The sequence below is a fragment of the Neodiprion lecontei genome, chromosome 3 (genome assembly GCF_021901455.1).
Source record: "Neodiprion lecontei isolate iyNeoLeco1 chromosome 3, iyNeoLeco1.1, whole genome shotgun sequence".
Classification (NCBI taxonomy): Eukaryota; Metazoa; Arthropoda; class Insecta; order Hymenoptera; family Diprionidae; genus Neodiprion; species Neodiprion lecontei.
Window position 1 is genome coordinate 13,751,102 of NC_060262.1, and position 18,500 is coordinate 13,769,601.

At 40.1% G+C, this 18,500-nt stretch overlaps 1 protein-coding gene across 1 annotated transcript in view; it reads left to right on the forward strand.

Annotated features, from left to right (window-relative positions):
• The window catches only part of LOC124293695 (glutamate receptor ionotropic, NMDA 2B), a 1,867,270-nt gene that overhangs the window by 1,289,592 nt on the left and 559,178 nt on the right, over positions 1 to 18,500 (forward strand). Inside the window, exon 13 of the mRNA XM_046735718.1 lies at positions 5,997 to 6,281. Coding sequence (XP_046591674.1) covers positions 5,997 to 6,281 — 285 coding nt within the window. The remainder of the gene's footprint in view (positions 1 to 5,996; positions 6,282 to 18,500) is intronic.

An 18,500-nucleotide genomic window follows, 5' to 3' on the forward strand; every position in this document is an offset into this window, starting at 1 on the left:
TTTGTACATGTGAGTGGATTCGTTTACGAAAATAATCTGAGCAGATCTGCATAGGGAGCCAATGGCAATGTCGGGTTGATCGGAAACAACAGACTAGACATTACGCAAGGAAATAGTGAGGCGCGCGAAGCGCGCAGAGGCGAAGCCCCTAGTAAATAAATAATTGTTGAATATATGAATTCACATGGTATTCGCATTTGGAAACTTCGATCCGCCCAATATCGTATTGATGACGAAACGTCTCTGTTTCATAAAGGATCGTCCTAGGTGTCAAACGCAAATTTTGACAACGACTCAATGCCCTCAGTTCTATCCTACGGCTAGTTTTTTGTGGGCGTAGCGACAAGCCTCCCAAGGTATGGCGTCTGTTTGTCCAGGTATCAGTTGCATGTTACCGTCTTGCCAACTCAGTACCATTTTTTTCTGTACAATGGCGCTAACTTGGTGTTTTTCTTTTTTTTTTTTTGTTACGTATTAGGCATTGCAGTATGAACCAACTCTTTCTAAGCCTACAGACGGTGCTTATAATCGTTAAACGTGATTGTGTTTAACGTTGAACTTTCGGCACCCCTTGGCACGTTTGCTCACTTTGATGCCGTTGATGTGTTTCGTTTTGTCCTCACCCGTGGTGGTAAATGTGTACAGTTGTACTTATATCCCGATGAACTCGGCCATAATTTTTCCGTTGTTCTCATCATTCATCAGACCCAGAGGTGTGAAATGCTCGGGACAAAGAGGTAAATCTTTATGATCCTTGTGAAGCTCTATAGGATATTCTAAATCCACGTCCAGGATGTAACCGATCGGTGAATCGTCCGGGTGAGTTGATATATCGATGGGATTATGATCCTACTCGAACGAACCGATTTGTAAACGTGCACTCATAACCGCACCGTATAGATTGTTTACGTCAAAATACATGAGATACGATTCCACGTTACTAGGATCAAAATCTTTCCCCGTAAACCTATTATAGGCTCGAGCGTGTTGATTGGAACATTGTGCTATACCGCCTCGAATGCTCCTTTCAATGAATAACACCATTTCAGAATCGTCTAAAACTTGTAAATTTACTCTAGTATTTTTGAGCATTCCATCAAAAGCAATTCCCGGCGCTGTGTAGTAGTGCAACAGGTCTAAATCATATGTTTTGAAGCAGCTGGCTCGGAAATTTTGAAAAATATTGGCACGAAAAAGAACATCAGTCTCTAAATATAAATATAAATAGTCCCCCTATGACTCTGAATGGAATTCCCCCCAAACATTTTTAGCGTGTTCGTAATCGGCGTCTGAAATATCTGCATCGCAAAGGTGTGAGTAGAAATGCTTCTTTGCAGGTAATCGCGTTTCATCGAGTTTCACACAACAATCGACATAGGGAAAAACACCTTTGCGGGTCATCAAACTAAACTGTGTGGGATTATTATAAAATTTACGCGTTATGTGTTTATCTGCATCATTCAAATATGAGTGAAGTTTAGCACTGCTGCTAGCCATAAATCGAAACGAATCGATGAATCTCAAACGCATCATTGTCCCATCAACACGTTTCGTGAAGAATATATATTTTTCCTTATTTATTAATAGCAAATGTAATTTCATAGGGAAAAGTTGTTGCGAGGGATTTTATTAAGAAATGAGTGTTTTGCATAGATCAAAGCACCTCTGTACTTGTTTGTTGTTTGTAAACGTAATCTCCGGATAGTGGAGCAAACGATGAGCAGACTCGGTAAAATTGCCCTACTTAAATAATTCTATGAATCATAAGTTCAGTAGCATTTTTAATCAAGCTTTATTCCGTTTGGGTGTATTTTTAGGCACACCGATGATGACTTTTCGCGTAAATTGTTCTGCACAGGTCCAAGTCCACCAAGACACATTCAACTGATCCGCAGCGAGCCTGGAGCGCTTCAGATAACCTGGTAGCCCCCGGACGTCCCGAACGGTAAACTGACAGCCTCGCGCAACTCCTCAATAATGGAGACTATTTCGTTGGAATGGTTGGTATTGCCTACAGCCTACAACGCCATAAGTAGTCGGAGATGATCTACAATTTCATTTGGATCATCCCAGTAGCTATAATCAACATCTTGCTCCCCCTTTCGCGCAATCCTACAGTCGGGTAAGCCGTTACCTGATTATTTCGGTGATCTAACGTGTTGTGCAATGAAATTTCTATACTTTGCGCTTTCTAAATCGTCTCAAAGACTTCAACGAGTTTCTACTTTTTTGAGTACTTTATAAAATGTATATGATAATGGGGATTATATTGAAGAATAAAATTTACAATTATTTATCGTGTATTTTACAGCAAATAAAATTAATAATATTTTCACATTTTCCCACGAGATAAATTTACATGAAAAGAACAGATAAAACTTATAAAGATATATGCATAGTTGTAACAAATTCTATTTTTTTGAATGTGTAAATAATTTCATTTTCAATTCTATGTATAAACTGGTATATAATTGTAATAAATTGTATTTCCTAGATAGGTGAAAAATTGTATTGGATATTCCATTTTAATTCTATGTGTAAAATATAATATGTATAATTGTAATGAATTCTACTGGTATTTTTGTGCATATTGCGAGCATTTTTTAGACAGACGGTTGTATTCCAGACAGTCTTTTACTAGAGGATTCGGCCCATCCACTATATCGCCATCGGTTCTTGGTGTATAATGCAGGAGGCATCTGCGGCAACTGGCATCCATTTTCATATTCTCAGACAGTGTATCCCACACATCATTGATGGTGTTTGATGCACACGTGTAGACGAATTCTTTTGGTAGAAAAGCTATATCCTCAGACACCATTTCCCTTAAACCGTCTAATTCTTTGTACAGGCGGAAGAATTTCTCGAGGGAGCCGGTACACTCCTTCAAGTACCAACTCCTTAGTCGTTGCACATTTTTAAAAGGCGCAGTTCTATGCCAGGATGTATTCAGGGTTGTCATCATACCAAATCGAGCCTGGCACTGCTGCTTGCTGGAGGTTATTCGATTGGAAGTATCCATGGTTCAAGTCATGCCAGGGTGCCGCTTCCATATGCCTCAATGTTTCCAGTGCAGGGGGTGTGATGTGCAAATCTTCCATATTAATAACCCTCGTTGTACCATCGATGATCTCCGTCAGCCATGCTTTCTTATCCTTCCCTTTGACGTATACGTAACACGCATTTCTCACCATTTTTCTCACAATCTTCGGTACATCCTCGTGAGATTTGTTGCCAGCATTCCATGATATTCCGTGGTGGTTGTGTGTCAACCAGACAATAGTAGCTCTACGTTCAAGCGGTAAGCTCGCCAAATCATAGGGTGGCTTGAAAATGATGTAATCCAGACCCGACCCGTTTACGTTGATAACTGCAACTTCCTTGGGTACAAACTTCATGTTATGCCCTATAAAACATTGCACGTCTAGTATCATTGCCATGTTGAGGAATGGGAATGTTGCGCTCGATTTTACCGTTAGACAGCAGGTAGAAGACTGACTATTCTATTTCCAGCACACCCGCTTTTATCCCCTCGCGGATGAATTTTGTAGAAGTAGAGGGGATCGCATAGTTCATTTACGGTATATAACTGCATGAAAATTCAAACTTGTTGAATTCCCCACCCCTTGGTTCTCATATTTCATTTGCAGGCGATTTTCCCCGGCTATGTTACACATTTCAGCCAACTGATCGGAATCTTCTTGTAGAACCCTCGCGATTCTCGGTGGTAAGAAGACGTTGTATTCACCTTCAATCGTCGCCAGAACACGTACCCCAAATTTTGTTTTGACCAGTCGTAACCCAGTGACGTCATACACCTCCTCAATTTCGAGCTCCGACATCTTCTTGGTTGGCAGATTCGCCAGGCCGCTGACATGGTGAACTTTTGTCAGATCCATTGCGTTTCAATCAGAGTTTTTTTTTTTTTTCACCAGTCAGAACAGTTCACGACGCTAAGAGACGATGAGAACGGAGTGACTATCGGAATAGGCTCACGTTTTATATACCACCCACCCCCACTACAATTTTTCATCGGATGCGTTGAGCTAATATATGCCGATAGATCGCAGGAGTTTGTGTGTGGTGGTGGGGGGTCCAAGCTTTGTACCACCCCCGGCATCAGGAGATATAAAAAAATTTTATGGCAAACAGGTCTGAGCCTGCACACCCCAACCCTAATCAGTGTTGGGCATGTGATGGGGAAAAAATTTCACGATATATTCAAAAGCATTCAACCGCTATTTTGAAAGGTTTTATTTCATTCCCCACTTCCATCTCCGCCCAATGAAAACACCCTATTCCACAGGTCTTGATCTGTATTTCGCGAGAAAAATTTTCCTGCAATCTATTACTGACCGTAGTAGCGTAGTGCGTAGCGTGCGAGACTACGGAACGAGAGGACCTGCGTTCAAATCCTCAGCTTGTCAAGGAGGAACTGAGCGGCGGTTCGCAAAAATTGTAAGACGGGTCACACCGTTCAGGCGGTGAGTTGGTGGGTTGGGGTTTGAACTCGGTCGGGCTACACCTGGGCAAGGTTTTCTGCATTTTCCCCCCTTTTCCCCCTGGTGCGAATGCGGGTGTTTCTATTGAACACCTTAAGACAGCTGCTGACGCATAATGATGGTCACTAATCCGTCTCTTCCCTTGCCCCGCACAGGTCTACATAGACCTCTGGGGACAAACTTCAACGGGTATGGCGGGAACTGACAGTAAAAAATAAAATAAAATAAACAAATATTCAAAGCATCCAATCGTTATTTTTTCAAACGTTCACCCAACCACATGATAACTAAAAAAGTTAGCATCTTGCAGCGCGCATTGGAAACATCACGCAGAGTCGATCGATTGAATATCGATTGATCGATAATGCGACAAACCTGCGGCAACACTCGGTAACACCAACTGTCGGTAAGATCAGACATAATAATTGCGAGGGTAAAATGTCTGCCGTCTGACAGTAAAAAATTTGAATTGTCTGCTCATCCGACGGTGAAAAAATCAAAATGGCTGCGCATCTGACTAAACAATAATCAAAGTGGCCGCTCATCTGACTAAGCAAAAATGAAAATGGCTGCTCATCTGACTAAGCAAATGATTCATTGTCAAACTTTGTGTCGGTAAAATCGAGCTAAAGTACAGGTGGCGCCGTTTATGTTAACAGCCTGTAACAATATCGGGGGTAAGGCTCACCGTCGCGGTGGTAACATACCGACTGTCGGTAAGGTAGGAATCGGGGCTAATCTGCCGATACGTTGCCATTTTTGGATCAGTACTGTCACATCTATACCACTCGCGGAAATGCAAAACGTTGAATCTCATACAAATCACTTATAAGAACCTTATACCGCATTAATATTCATTGTCAGATTTGTGGGACATTGATGTTCAAAAGTGAATACTATTTGAGACTTACTCGATAGTAGTAAACGTCATACTTGAGAATATCACAATGAATGTCGGTTGTATTATAGGTTGGCCGAGGTACAAGACTTTTCCGTCACTCATTTCGTGTCCAAAAACTCTCGTCAAAGATCAGCGGGTGTTTTCAAACGTTTCTCCAAGATCACGACTCCTTTACGGAATTAGCTCTCTTCCTTGCCGACAAAATACTTGTTTACTCCACCTATTTCCTCTGCGATGGGCCGAAAGTTTTTTTTGACCAGGAAATTTCATAGTTGAAGGAACAGATAATAATCTGAAAGAGCTGGATCAAATTAATGGGGAATATGAATTGCCATCCGTCATCGGTTCCTATTCAGAGTAATTTAATACGAATGAGTTGTAATACACTCAACGTTATGGCAAATGAACAAAAATATAACCGAATGCTATACAATATAATAACATAGCTGTTAAATGTTTTGTTACTCAACATTTACTGATAGTTGATCATCCATATCTCATCTTGATAAATATGAACTGAAAAACTAAAATTATCACGTAGATCAGTTTTTTCAACTCTTTTATCATAAAACTCGATTTTTTTTCTGTTTCAGGTTTATGACTAATGTCTGGGCAATGTTTGCTGTTGTATTTCTTGCAATCTATACTGCCAATTTGGCAGCATTCATGATCACCCGAGAAGAGTTTCACGAGTTTACTGGCGTCGATGATCACCGACTAGCGAAACCATTTTCACATAAACCAATGTTCAAGTTTGGGACCATTTCCTGGAGCCATACAGATAGCACAATATCCAAATACTTTAGAGAAATGCATACTTATATGAAAGCCTTCAACAAGACTACCGTGTCTGAAGGAATCGAAGCTGTGATCAGTGGGTAAGTAAACTGACTTTTGTAATAAAATTATTCAGTAATACGATATCATATTTTTTGATGACTGACACGCCTAACGGATTGATTATCATGTAGTCTGGTACACCTTTACGGAAAAAATCCCCAATTTTACTCCCAAAATAACCTCCAAAATAACTCATAACCCCTAGGGGATAAATTCGTACCCCTTAATTCAGGGTTAACCTCGAAGTCGAAGATTTACTCCTAAGTCGAGGTTTTACTCCCAAGTTGAGGGTTTACTTTTAAGTTGAGGGTTTACTTTTAAGTTGAGGGTCTACTCAGAAGTCAAGAGTTTACTCCCAAGTTAAGGGTTTACTGTCAAGTCGAAGTTCTACTCCCAAGTCGAGAGTTTACTCCCAAGTTGAGGGCCTACCTCTTAAGTGAGGGTTAACCCTCAAGTCAAGGGTTTACCTCCAAGTTGAGGGTGAACCTCCGAATCGAGGTTTTACTGTGAAAGAATTCTCGAGTCAAGAGCTTATCATATCATTTTATTGGGATTATAGATGTAACGGTATTACAAAAAGGCATTACACACCATTAGTAAATACAATAGAATTTGACTAATCAAGAAGTTGTCTGGTTATTTCTCATTATATTATAAATGCATTTGTATTGTGACGTGGATTTTTTTTGCACCTCGGTCACTCGGAGGAAATGACCGAGAACTTACCGCGTGCACAATAATTCGGCTAATAAAACAATATCAGGAAATTTGTTGGGCGCCTGGCGTGATCAACACGCCTCGAAATCGGTAATGCGATATACCGCGACCATATACTCGGTAGCTTAGTACCGTGGAGAGGGGAGGGGTGATTTTTGGGTAGAGAGAGATACGAAACACGTACGCCAACACGTTATTTTACGAAGCGACGATAAAATCGACAGATATATTTTCTTCCGATGATAATACTATCAAAAAAATATACAAAAAAAAAATAATAACTATCCAAACGTCGCTCACTGCGACTCAAAATACCAACGAGAAATAATAATTCGTGATTCGCTATTCACGACTCCTACTCAACTACTTAGATCTAACAAACAAAAGAAAAGAAGAGAATATAACAGAAAAAAAGAAAGAAAATTAAATGACTCAATCTAAACGACTTCGTATGCCTACTCGCGCTAGTCGCTGTCTGAAAAATAAACAATAACTCAAACTACGGACAGAATTTGACTCGACGCGCTAGCCGCGATCGTTACTAACCCTAAAAAATTCGTTAAGCCTACGGGCGCTAATCGCCACTTCACTAATACACAATAATTCAATACTTAAACAAAAGAGAATGTGACTCGACGCGCTATTCGCATCCCCAGCCGTTATTTCTAATGGCGCCGGTGACCACGGGGATCGCCTGGCTGTTATCTGAACGCATCCAAACTCGACTTTCTTCGCGACGTCTGAACGCAGTTCGAGAGGGCGAACGCTCCCCCTTTGACGACTCGCGACCTACACGCGAAGTTACACTTTATCGTACTTAACTCGATGTGACCCTGGGTAATGGAATTTGGTTACCCTCAAATGGCAGTTGTCTGGCAAACCCGTGACGCTACTCGACCAGCTCGGGCACTTGGAACCGGCTCTACGTTATCCCGCGCAACTCAGGCTACGGTCACAAAACGAAAGAATCGGCAAACGAATTTCGAGGATTTTTTGATACGCAAATTACGCACGGCTATCCTCTCTCGAACCAGCCCTCACTTAATTACTCTCGAAATTTGATCGCAAGAATATCAGCAACGCTTACCACTCCACATCCAGCTTACAAAAGGACCGACTCCCTCGTGACGGTTACCGGCTATCGTCCTCGCAACACAACGATTTCCTTGACAGACTCGAAACGAGCTCACAACTCGACTAATGACAGGTACCTCTGCCTTGCCTAATCGCCAGAACAAGAGTGATCTCTCATGGCCGATCGGCCGCAGCGCCGATCTGGTCACGCTAATCCTTTGTGACGTCATCACCCTGAGAATGCGCAACCATCGATCTGTCATCGATTTCGGAGATTGCGCAACTTGACGCGCACCTGTCGTCGCTACGCGGCGCAGAACTTAACGCTAGATCGCGATGTTGTCTTCCTCGCAGCTCTACGGTGTCCTGGGGTTGAGCGGGGTGGTGCTCCCTCGTCGCTAGCTGGTCTCTCGCGGTTGCCTTGGTCAGGTGTAGGCTGGGTGAGCGGGGAGGCTGCGGCGCGCCGGCCGCCAGCGGGAATCGCGTCCGCCTTGGATTTCCGCGCTGCAGGGATCTGCGTTGTCTCCCCCACCGCAGCCTCGGTATCCGTCCCGCACGATCTCCGTGATGTCGCCTTGCCTCTAAATATGCACGGCGTCGGAGTTGGTTGCTGACTCGTGGCCGGAGTACTCAAAAAAAAATAAAACAAAAGCCTGCAATATCTTATTCATAATCCTCTATTACGTCCCTGTCGAAGCTCGGATGCGTGACTCTATTTCTGGCGCTCTTTACTATTATCGTGACTCGATCCCCGAAACCCTTATCCCGGGATTCCGCCCAAGGTTCAGGGAGCACCTTGTAACGGGCATGTCTGTGCGAAATTCCACGTTACAGTATATTCATTTTTGTCATTGAATGCCACGAAAATTATATATTAACATTAATAAATTCTTGTATATCTATACGAAATCGCGTTCAATACAGAAAAAGATTATGTATCCCCATGCAGAAAAATAATCGTAAATAAAATTTAATGCACGTATGTATAATTCATATAGCCATGAAGAATTATCTATACACAATGCATTCCATTCATCATTATATTATAATGAAGATACATGCCTACATGTACAATGCACATACACTATATGAAAATATATGAAATATTTAGATTCGATAATTTTCAGATAATTTCCAAGCACTATCATATAAAAAATCACTGGGAAAATCGAAGAGGGTCAATGTTTTTGATTTACCAAGTTGACGTGGGAATCCCCATACATGGTGTAGTTTATGATTTCCAATTTCAACCCTGAAAAAACTAAATAGTATTCCTTTGGAGCGTTGCATAATGGCATGCAGGGTGAGTAAAATGCAATATCAATAGTGATCCTTATACTTTATGATGCGATGGCTCAATTCCAGTGAGCTGGTCGAAAGTTGACTTTACATTGAATCATTGGTTTTGCTATAAATAATATATGGATAGATCATTTCAGATGTTATTAAAAATAATAGAACTTCAACAAATATCATAAGAATTACCTTGGAAATTTCACGGGTTATGTTACCCTGCAATGGAATCAAGGGTTCACCACCAATCTTTCACATATTATATTTTCGCGTTGACACCTAAATTTTAGAGAATACCCTCAAGAAGAGTTAGGTGTATCCCTTGGGGTTGCAGGGGACAATCCCCGCAATGTTGATAGGCAACCCTCACATTCACCATTAGTTAAATTTTAGGGATATAAATTATCCTCATCGTTGAACGTGTACCTTCAACGTCTAGGGTTCACCTTCATGTCTTGAGGATTGAACCCTCAATTGTTAGGAATTAACCTTTATCGTTAAGGGTTTACCTTCAACCTTGGAGGTGTACCTTCAACGTTGAGGCTTCACCTTCAACGTCGAGGGTGCACCTTCAACTCTTGGGGATGGACCTTCAATTTTTGAGGGTTAATCTTCAACTGTTGGAGATAAACCCTCCATCAATGATGGTTTACCTTCAATTTTTGGGGCTAAACCCCTAAATTTAGGGGCTCATCCTCAACTATCAGGGTGAATCCTTAAATTTTGAGGCTTACCCCTAAAAGTTGAGGGTTTTTTTTCCGTGAGGGCAATGTTATAAAATGAAGCCGATGTACAAAGACATTGGTATTCATCAAACCTGAGATAGACAGTTCTCCGGCCACAGGTCGTTTGAAAGCGGGCTAATCCGGAAGGTCCGGCACTTCTGGTTTTTTTTGGACAACGTGCTCCTTGAGCGGTAATAGGAATTTTTCTTTTTTTTTCTTTAATCGAATACCGAGCTATTCTATATTGCGCGCCGAATTTTGAAGATTGAAGGTGTTTTGAAAAATTCTTTTCCTGACGAAGCGATGATAAGTTTTTGGAAAGAAAATTAATTTTGGGCAGTGAAAAAAATCAGTAAACTGATATCGATCAGTAGAAAATTGGAAAAAATCGCACTTTTGTCAATAGCGCCTTTGTAAAAATCAATTTAGCGCAGTTCATGATATCAGAAAATTGGTATCTATCAGTAAAATATTGAGAATAATCAGCCTTTAATTGGAAGCGCTTCTGATAAAAGGGCGATTTTTTTAAAATTTTCGACGAATCTGTTGCATTCTTGAAAAAACGCTGCGGGAGTTCTTTGATTCGCTTGAATGCTGCTTGATTCAGATTTAGATTCGATTCACAAGCTTTACGATGTCCATGCGTGCGAACTCTAGTGTTCGGTTCATTCGGGTTTCTCGTTCAGCTCGTCACTATCTGAGAATTCGTCTGTTTTGGGTCGTGCCAACTATCACTATGTGTGATAAAAATAATTCTCTTCACATAACATTGCGATTTCATATACGTTTTTGTTAACACATAACAAGTTCTTCGCGATCAATTCTTAGAGCCAGGGTTTAACAAGTTAAGGTTGTTTTACTACGACTGCAATAGCAATACTTGAGTTCGTAGCTTCTAAATCCAGGAGTTGGTGCATTTTAGCTTATTTGCTCTGCACGTGAATTTAGACTTTGTTGTAAGTTATAGCTCAATTCATTATTCTTCGATGTTGAAGTACGTTCTGAAGTCTAGAACGATTCTTTATTGTCTAATGTCTGATTGTGTTCTTTACTCTTCGATGTTAATTTGCCTTCTGCTTTCGAGATTTCTGAAAAGATGGAAGTAGGAGTTTGAAAAGGCGCTATTGATTGGTGAGCTAGGTTCTCAGGTAAATCAGCGCAAGATGATTAGTTTATGCAGGGACAATCGGTGGTTGCTGACAAGATCTCTTGTCTATTCGAGTTACCAGGAATAGAGGATGTTTCAAAACGATTATGAATTTTCTATCTCACGCTCTTTGTGTTTCGGTTTTGAATTTTATCTTATTTGTCTTATTGTGTCGTAAGTCTATTATATTATTCCAAATCTGAGATTACAAATCCTGTATGTAGGCTAATGTTGAATTTTTTGCTGCGCAAACTAGGAAATATATATACCCTACTTATCATTGCGTAACTTCGAGTTGAGTTTTGCTTAATAACGTATAGTATGATGCACAAGAATCATGGATGCTGTCGCCAGTGATGTTATACACTATTAGGCCAAGTGATACAAGTTATTTTCGTGACAAAAATACTGATAGAATTCCGACTATGCCGTCACACGAAAGATAGTCTGTAATTGTATTTTGTCATTTTTCCAACTTGGAACTATGGGTTTTTTTTAACAACAATTATATATTTTGAAGTTAGTGACCGTTGAAGGTTAAGCTGATGGGTCATTTTCGTCGAGTAACGGTCAATTGAAAAGACATTTTTGTTGGGCAATATTTTATTGCGACGTTTCGATCGGACTGCATCTTCAGGCTACTACAAACAAGATGAAAAAAGAAAAAAAAAAAAGAATTTTTCTAGACAATTGTTTTAGTTCTTAGGCGTTATTATATACTTATAAAACTAGTTATAATTTGTAATGATATGAGAACACATGCGTTTTTAAACATGTGTCTGCACCGATATTAAAGGTTCTGTGGAAACTGATGTGCACAATTGTTAATGTGATATAAAATACAAAAATACAAGGTGAGATTTACAGAAAAATTATTTACAAGAAAAGGATCAAGTAGTATCAATTAGATGTTAAGAAATTAAATTTACAGTACAGTGACATTCCGGAAACGTGGTGTTGACGCTTGGCCGGTTAGGGATTAAGTGAGGATACATTGATTTATATTGATTAACGATGATCGCCATCATTTCTATCGATAGTCGAAATGTGGAATGTCAATTTAGGATGGATACAACTTGAGTGTGAAGCAGGATTTATGAATATCGAATGATATTATATAAGTGACTGAGATTCTGGATATGCGTTCGTTTATTAACAATAATATTGCTGATTTTACTGATATGAACCATCTCTTTTATGCAACGCTGATACCAGTTTGGTTCTGTTGTTAGTACATTTGTATTGCTGAAATCAAAAGTATGTCCTAAATTTAAACTGTGAGAGACTAGTGTTCAACTATCAAGGTCATGATTTATAAACAGTTGTGATTGACATGTTCTTCATTCGTGTACAAGACAGGCGCTGGCGGATAAATATTTTTTGCACAATTCCGATTTGAATTTTCTAATGCGCATTCTTTCAGAGTGTCTCGTTGGACAAGCAATAATCCGATTTCAATTTTCCAAACAGATTTTGAAAGCAGAAGTATACTACCGCCAAAAGCATGTTCTCATTTTGCGTTGAATTGCAGCGAAATAGGTGAAAAGTACTTGTAAACATGACTGAAAACGAAAAGCGCGCGAAAGTGGTTGAGAAGTGACGTTTCACCACGTCTGCCGTTCTACCCCCACTACTCAACCGCTTTCACGCATTTTCCATATTCAGTAATTTTTGCAAGCATTTTTACCTATTTCGCAACATTTTAACGCAAAATGAGAATACACATTTTGTAGTACTATACTTTTACTTTCAAAGTCTGTTTGAAAATTGAAATCGGACAATTCGTCACCCAAGGAGACACTGAAAGATATTGCATTAAAAAATTCGAATCGCAATTGTACAAAAACTATTTATTCGATAGCAGTTACCTTATGCACAAATACAGAGCATATTAATTACTACTATTACCCGGAAAGCCTGCACTACAGCTTAAAAAATGATGGAGTTATGAATTTTTTGGAAAATGCATTTTTTTAGGCTTTACTCCGGTACAAATTGTTGGTTTCATTTAGGTGTAATGGCGTATGTAAAAAAACTTATAGCTCTTCTATACAAGGATGGTATATCGAACCTAAACTGTTGATGTTTGTATTACGCTCTTATATGTCCAGAGTGGCAGGTATGAATCAATACCCAATTCTTGTTCAGCACCTCGGTTCATCAGTCTTGTTTAATACTTCATAGAAGGAAGACGGAATACAAAATTATATATGAAACCTAAAATTAATTAACCCATTTCCTATCGGTTATTCGTCCGAGAATAGGCCCTATAAATATCTATGAACTATGTAACAACAAAAAGTGATACGACTGTAATACTTGTGTAGTAATTTAGTGTGGAATATATGTGCAAGAAGTTGGCAAGCCGATTTTGACTTTTGACAAAAATTTATCATTGTGCTGACACGTGCTACGTTTGTGCTATATTTTCAAAATTCTCAAAACGGAGCGTTGACAGTCAAAAACCCGTTTTTTAGTCCAGCATGACCATTTTATTTTTTCAAAAAGTGAACCGTGTGCCGGAATGTGCTAGGTTTGTGCTGCAATGTGCCGCAAAAAGCATTCAGTCATCTCGAAAAACACGGCCACCAGTCCCCAAAAACGATTTGAAAGGAAAAAAAATCATGACAAATGCGATTAATTCGGTTCAAATAACGTTATTACAATTCTACCAATTTTGCTGACATGTGCCACGCTTGTGCTACGTTATGCCGCAAATTATGAGACCCGATTTCTAATGACAGAGCGTTGACCTTCAATAAACCGTTTTTTGGTCAACCTCGGTCATTTTGTTTTTTTGAAAAAGTAAATCTTGTGTCAGAATTTGCTAGGTTTGTGCTACAATATGCCGCAAAAAGTATTCAATTATCTCAAAAAACACGGACGTTAGCCCCCCAAGAACGGTTTGTAAGGGGAAAAAAAATCATAAAAAATGTCATTAATTTGGATCTAATGTTCTATCCTCTCGAAGAAAGAAGGCTGAATAATTCAGGGCAATTGAGTGAATGATGTCTTGTGCTTATCGTCTGGGTGCATGGTAATTTGGTGAAATTCTGAGGCTATATCAAAAATCGAAAAATATTTAGCTCCACCGAGTTGGTCGAGGATGTCTGATATTAAGGGTAAGTGGGTAAGCGTCTCCAATTGTTTTTTCATCTAGCTTTCTGTAATCAATAACTAATCACCATCGTTTATTCCCTTTTGAGTCTTCCTTTTTTGGCACAATCCATAGCGGTGAATTATAAGCCGAATTTGACGAATCTATTACATTTATTTTCAATTAATCTGTAATTTGTTTTTCTATTTCTGGTTTCTGAAAAGGAAGGACGGTGTATACATGTATTAGTAGCTTGCAGGGGTTCTCCGAGGACGTGAAAAAGGTTAGCGTATTCATTGATCAGATGAAAATAACTGCTTTACGTTCTTCTGAGTTTAAGTGGTCGATTCGCATTAAGTTGAGTACCTCATTAGCACGGTTTACCCTCGTGTCCGAGTGATCGTGTGCTCTAAAGTGTCATCTTTCGAAGAATTGTTATCTTCGTCTACGCTTGTATTGAAGGGATACGAAGGAATTACGGGGACTTCCACTTCTACATCTACATCCAAGGTGTTAATCACGTATAAATAAGATATTCCATTATTGAAAGATATAAATTCGAACAATCGGTGATTTCGAAAAATTAACGACGGAGCCTGGTGTCATGCGAATATTACGCAACGATTATATATATATTTATACGTTTATTCAAACAGAGAATTGCGTTATAATTGATAACAACAATGGTGAGTGCGGGCGTTAACGTTATATTAAATTTATGTATAAGCAAAATTAGGCGTGCGTTACGCCGGGAAGCAGTATTGAGACTGCTCACACGGCCTCTCGCCGGGCTCGGCGACAGTGCATATAAAGTGCATATAATCGCGTAATTTGAGCACTGCTGCCGATAAGGAAGCCAAGCGCGCAAAGCGGGCTACGCTGTACGATGAATTTCGTACTCATTTAAATGATTCCCTGCATGTCCCTACGAGAGGATATAAAACTGTTACATTTTATGACAAATGTTCCAGCTCTATCAAATCCCCCGACGAAGACAAAAGCGCGTCTCTGCGGCTTCTGATTTCTCGTAGGATTCTTTCGTTACGTTTAGCCTGTTCCTCAATCTTGCGTTTTAATTTCCTTCGTTCTACTACTTCCAAAGCAGAGGGATTCTTTTGGCAACAATATCCGGTGAACGCCGAAATATGGGTGGGTATATTAAATTTCCACAGCAAGAGTAGAATAGACAAGACGGATATCGTTCCAGAAATGGCAGCTATTGATGGGATCCCTATACCCTTGAAGTTAGCCCATGTATTGTTGATCCGAAGGGTCGCTTCATTATTCGCGAGGACACTCTCAAGGTCTAAAATGGCTTGTCCTTGATCCTTGAGGGTATCCAAGTCAATCACGTGATGCAATACAATTTCCCGGCCTGTTACAAATTTGTTTAGCGGATAAATGGTATCTGCATGTATTTCTGTTAATTGAGAAGTCATATGTTCTACGATTAATTTGACTCGCGTTTTCAAAGTTTGAAGTTCGCAGCTCTGATTCGTGGTTATCAGAGATAGCTGGGTGATTTGAATAATAAAAGTCTGCATTGAAGCGCATGTTATGGTTACCTCAATTGGCTTCGAAGGTAAGATTATTTGCGATCCCTGCGTTCTTATATAAGCAATATCGGTGAATATCCCACATCACGGTAATCACCAATGAAATAATCGGTTATCTGTTTCAATTGAGAAAATGTGAGTTCTCTTATAAAATTCTTACGTACTAATTTCAAAGCATATGTTGGGCTGGGCGTTACATAAGTGTGATTTATTCTTACGGGTACCGGGGTATTCTGAATTATTACCCAAGGTTCCTTTTCTAAGTAAGGCACTGTGAGTATATAGATAAGTTTGCCTTCATCTGTGGTTATAGTTAAATCACTTATTTTAATAAACTTCGCGTAATTTTCTCCTTAATAGGTATTAGTGTCTTTTTGTCATTAGCGTCGAAAGCTTGAAGAGCTGTCATAAGCTTCTTTGGAGTAAAAAGGGTGTTATCGATGATACCATGCCTTCCTAATTGCACGGCAGTCATTACCAGATCGATTAGTCGCTGCAGTTCCTTAATTTCAAATAAACTTAGAGTCATAGCTTCCATGTATTTCTGATAAGCAAGCGTTTCGTTACCTTTTATTTTTAATGATTCTAATTGTCCCCGTACAGTTTCCAAAGAGTGTTTAAGTTTAAGCTGATTTGTATTCAAGATATTAATTTGAACTTGATTGCTGTGCAAGGACTTTGTTATAACAAGATTTAGAGTGTCCGTTACATTTTTTAGTGAGGCTAGATTCCCATTAATCATTTCCAAATCATCCGCGTCAGCAGTTCCATAGATTGATTTTTGGATTATTCCTAATATGTTAAACATTCCTCTTTTCGGTCTGATGTTTGACGTGAGATAAGATTTCCTTAAGGGATACATTTCATTTGCCAGGCCCGTCAGAAGGACATGTTTTCCAAATACCGCCTCAATTTCGCGCGAGGCTTCGTAAGTAACATCGCTCGACGCGAGCGCTTTCGGAGTACTTGTTTTGGTTCCGTGGGATTGAGATTCCCTTAATTTAGAGGGGCGGCGCGTCATTTGAAGAATAGGCGCACCCAAGTCTAAAATGACTTCCAAAATATTCTTGTGTGACGAGGCACGGGCAAATTCTAAATCTAAAGCGTCCAGGGCGGACTGGGCGAGGGATCGCTGACCAGGATTCCAATGGTCCAGATAGGTATCCCGTATCGTCTGGAGGCCTCCGAGTTTGTTGTGGATGTCGAGTAATGGTTTGGTGAACCCACTTGCGTCAATGGATTGGAATATCTTCCATCTTTCCTGGTACATGTATACTTTGCCTACTTCCTCCTGGAGTAAAGTCCCATTGATAACTGAGACATCGAAGTAGGCCAGGGATAGACTGCTACACCTATAACAAAAGAAACTAAGACTCTATTCCGTGGAGATCCAATCGTTACCCTGAACCCGTTTTAGTTCAATTCTAGGGATTGGATCGTTTTCCCTTGGTCCGGTGTCGTATTCGTAGTACGGTTTGGTATTATTCAGATGGGTCTTCCAATAAGATGCTGTGGAATCATCCGCGGTTTTCTTGTAAGTGATATTTCCTTTTTGTTCGTTGATCTCGACGACGACGAATGGTCCATTCCAAATCCTTTCCAAGGCGTTCTGTCGCGTATGGTTCTTGATCATTACTTTATCTCCCACTTGATATGAAGGAGTTTGTCGTCGTGTTCCTCGGTCCACTTGTTTTTGGTTTTTCTCTCTGGATTTGGTAAGCCAGACCAGAGCTTTCTCGAACCGTTCCTCCCATTTTCGTATCCACAACATTTTCTTACTAAACACGGTTTCCAATCGGTTTTCGCGGAAACCGTCAGGATTGTTGGCTTCATGACAGAACATAAGGTTGTGAGGCGTTTCACCTGTTGATTGATGAACGGAAGTGTTATAGGCACGTGCCATTTCTGTTAAAACCTTCTCCCAAGTGTGTACTCTCTCTTTGCAGGCAGTTCGAATATAGTCTTTCAAGACACTATGCATCCGTTCTATAGAGCCGTTCGACTGCGGGTGATATGCAGTCGTGGTGATATGTTTGATATTATAGTGTTCGAGAAAGGAATCGGTCAGCTCGTTACAAAACTCCTTTCCCATGTCCGTCAGGATTACTTTGGGGCACCCGAAGTTACCTATCCAGTACTCTGATAGAGCCTTGATAACTTCTGTCGCGGTTTTGTTCGTAAGTGGGGCACATTTAATGACTTAGTTATTGAATCCTGCATCGTCAGGATATATCGGTGTTTATTCCAAGATTCGAACAGAGGTCCGACGATATCTATTGAAATTTGATCGTTAGGTTTTTCAGCAAAGGTTTCGAAAAGAAAAGCGGGTGATTTCATTTGTATCCTTTCCTTTTTATACATCTGACACGTGGGGCATGCCTGGATAAAGGAATTGATATCATTCTCCATACGTGACCATACGGCCGTTTCTTTTACTCGGTCAATTGTTTTTGCTAGGCCGAAGTGTCCATTGATGTCGTTGTGAGCGCTGGCCATGATTTCTTTCTGTTGCTGTTTGTTAGGCACATCCTTTCCTGTCAAGCAAAATGATATGTCTGCACCTGAGTCCTGACGTATCCTCTTGAGATCTTCAATGATCGAATTGGTTTCTTCTTTGGTGGTTTTCTTAGGGTCAATCCAGAAGTATA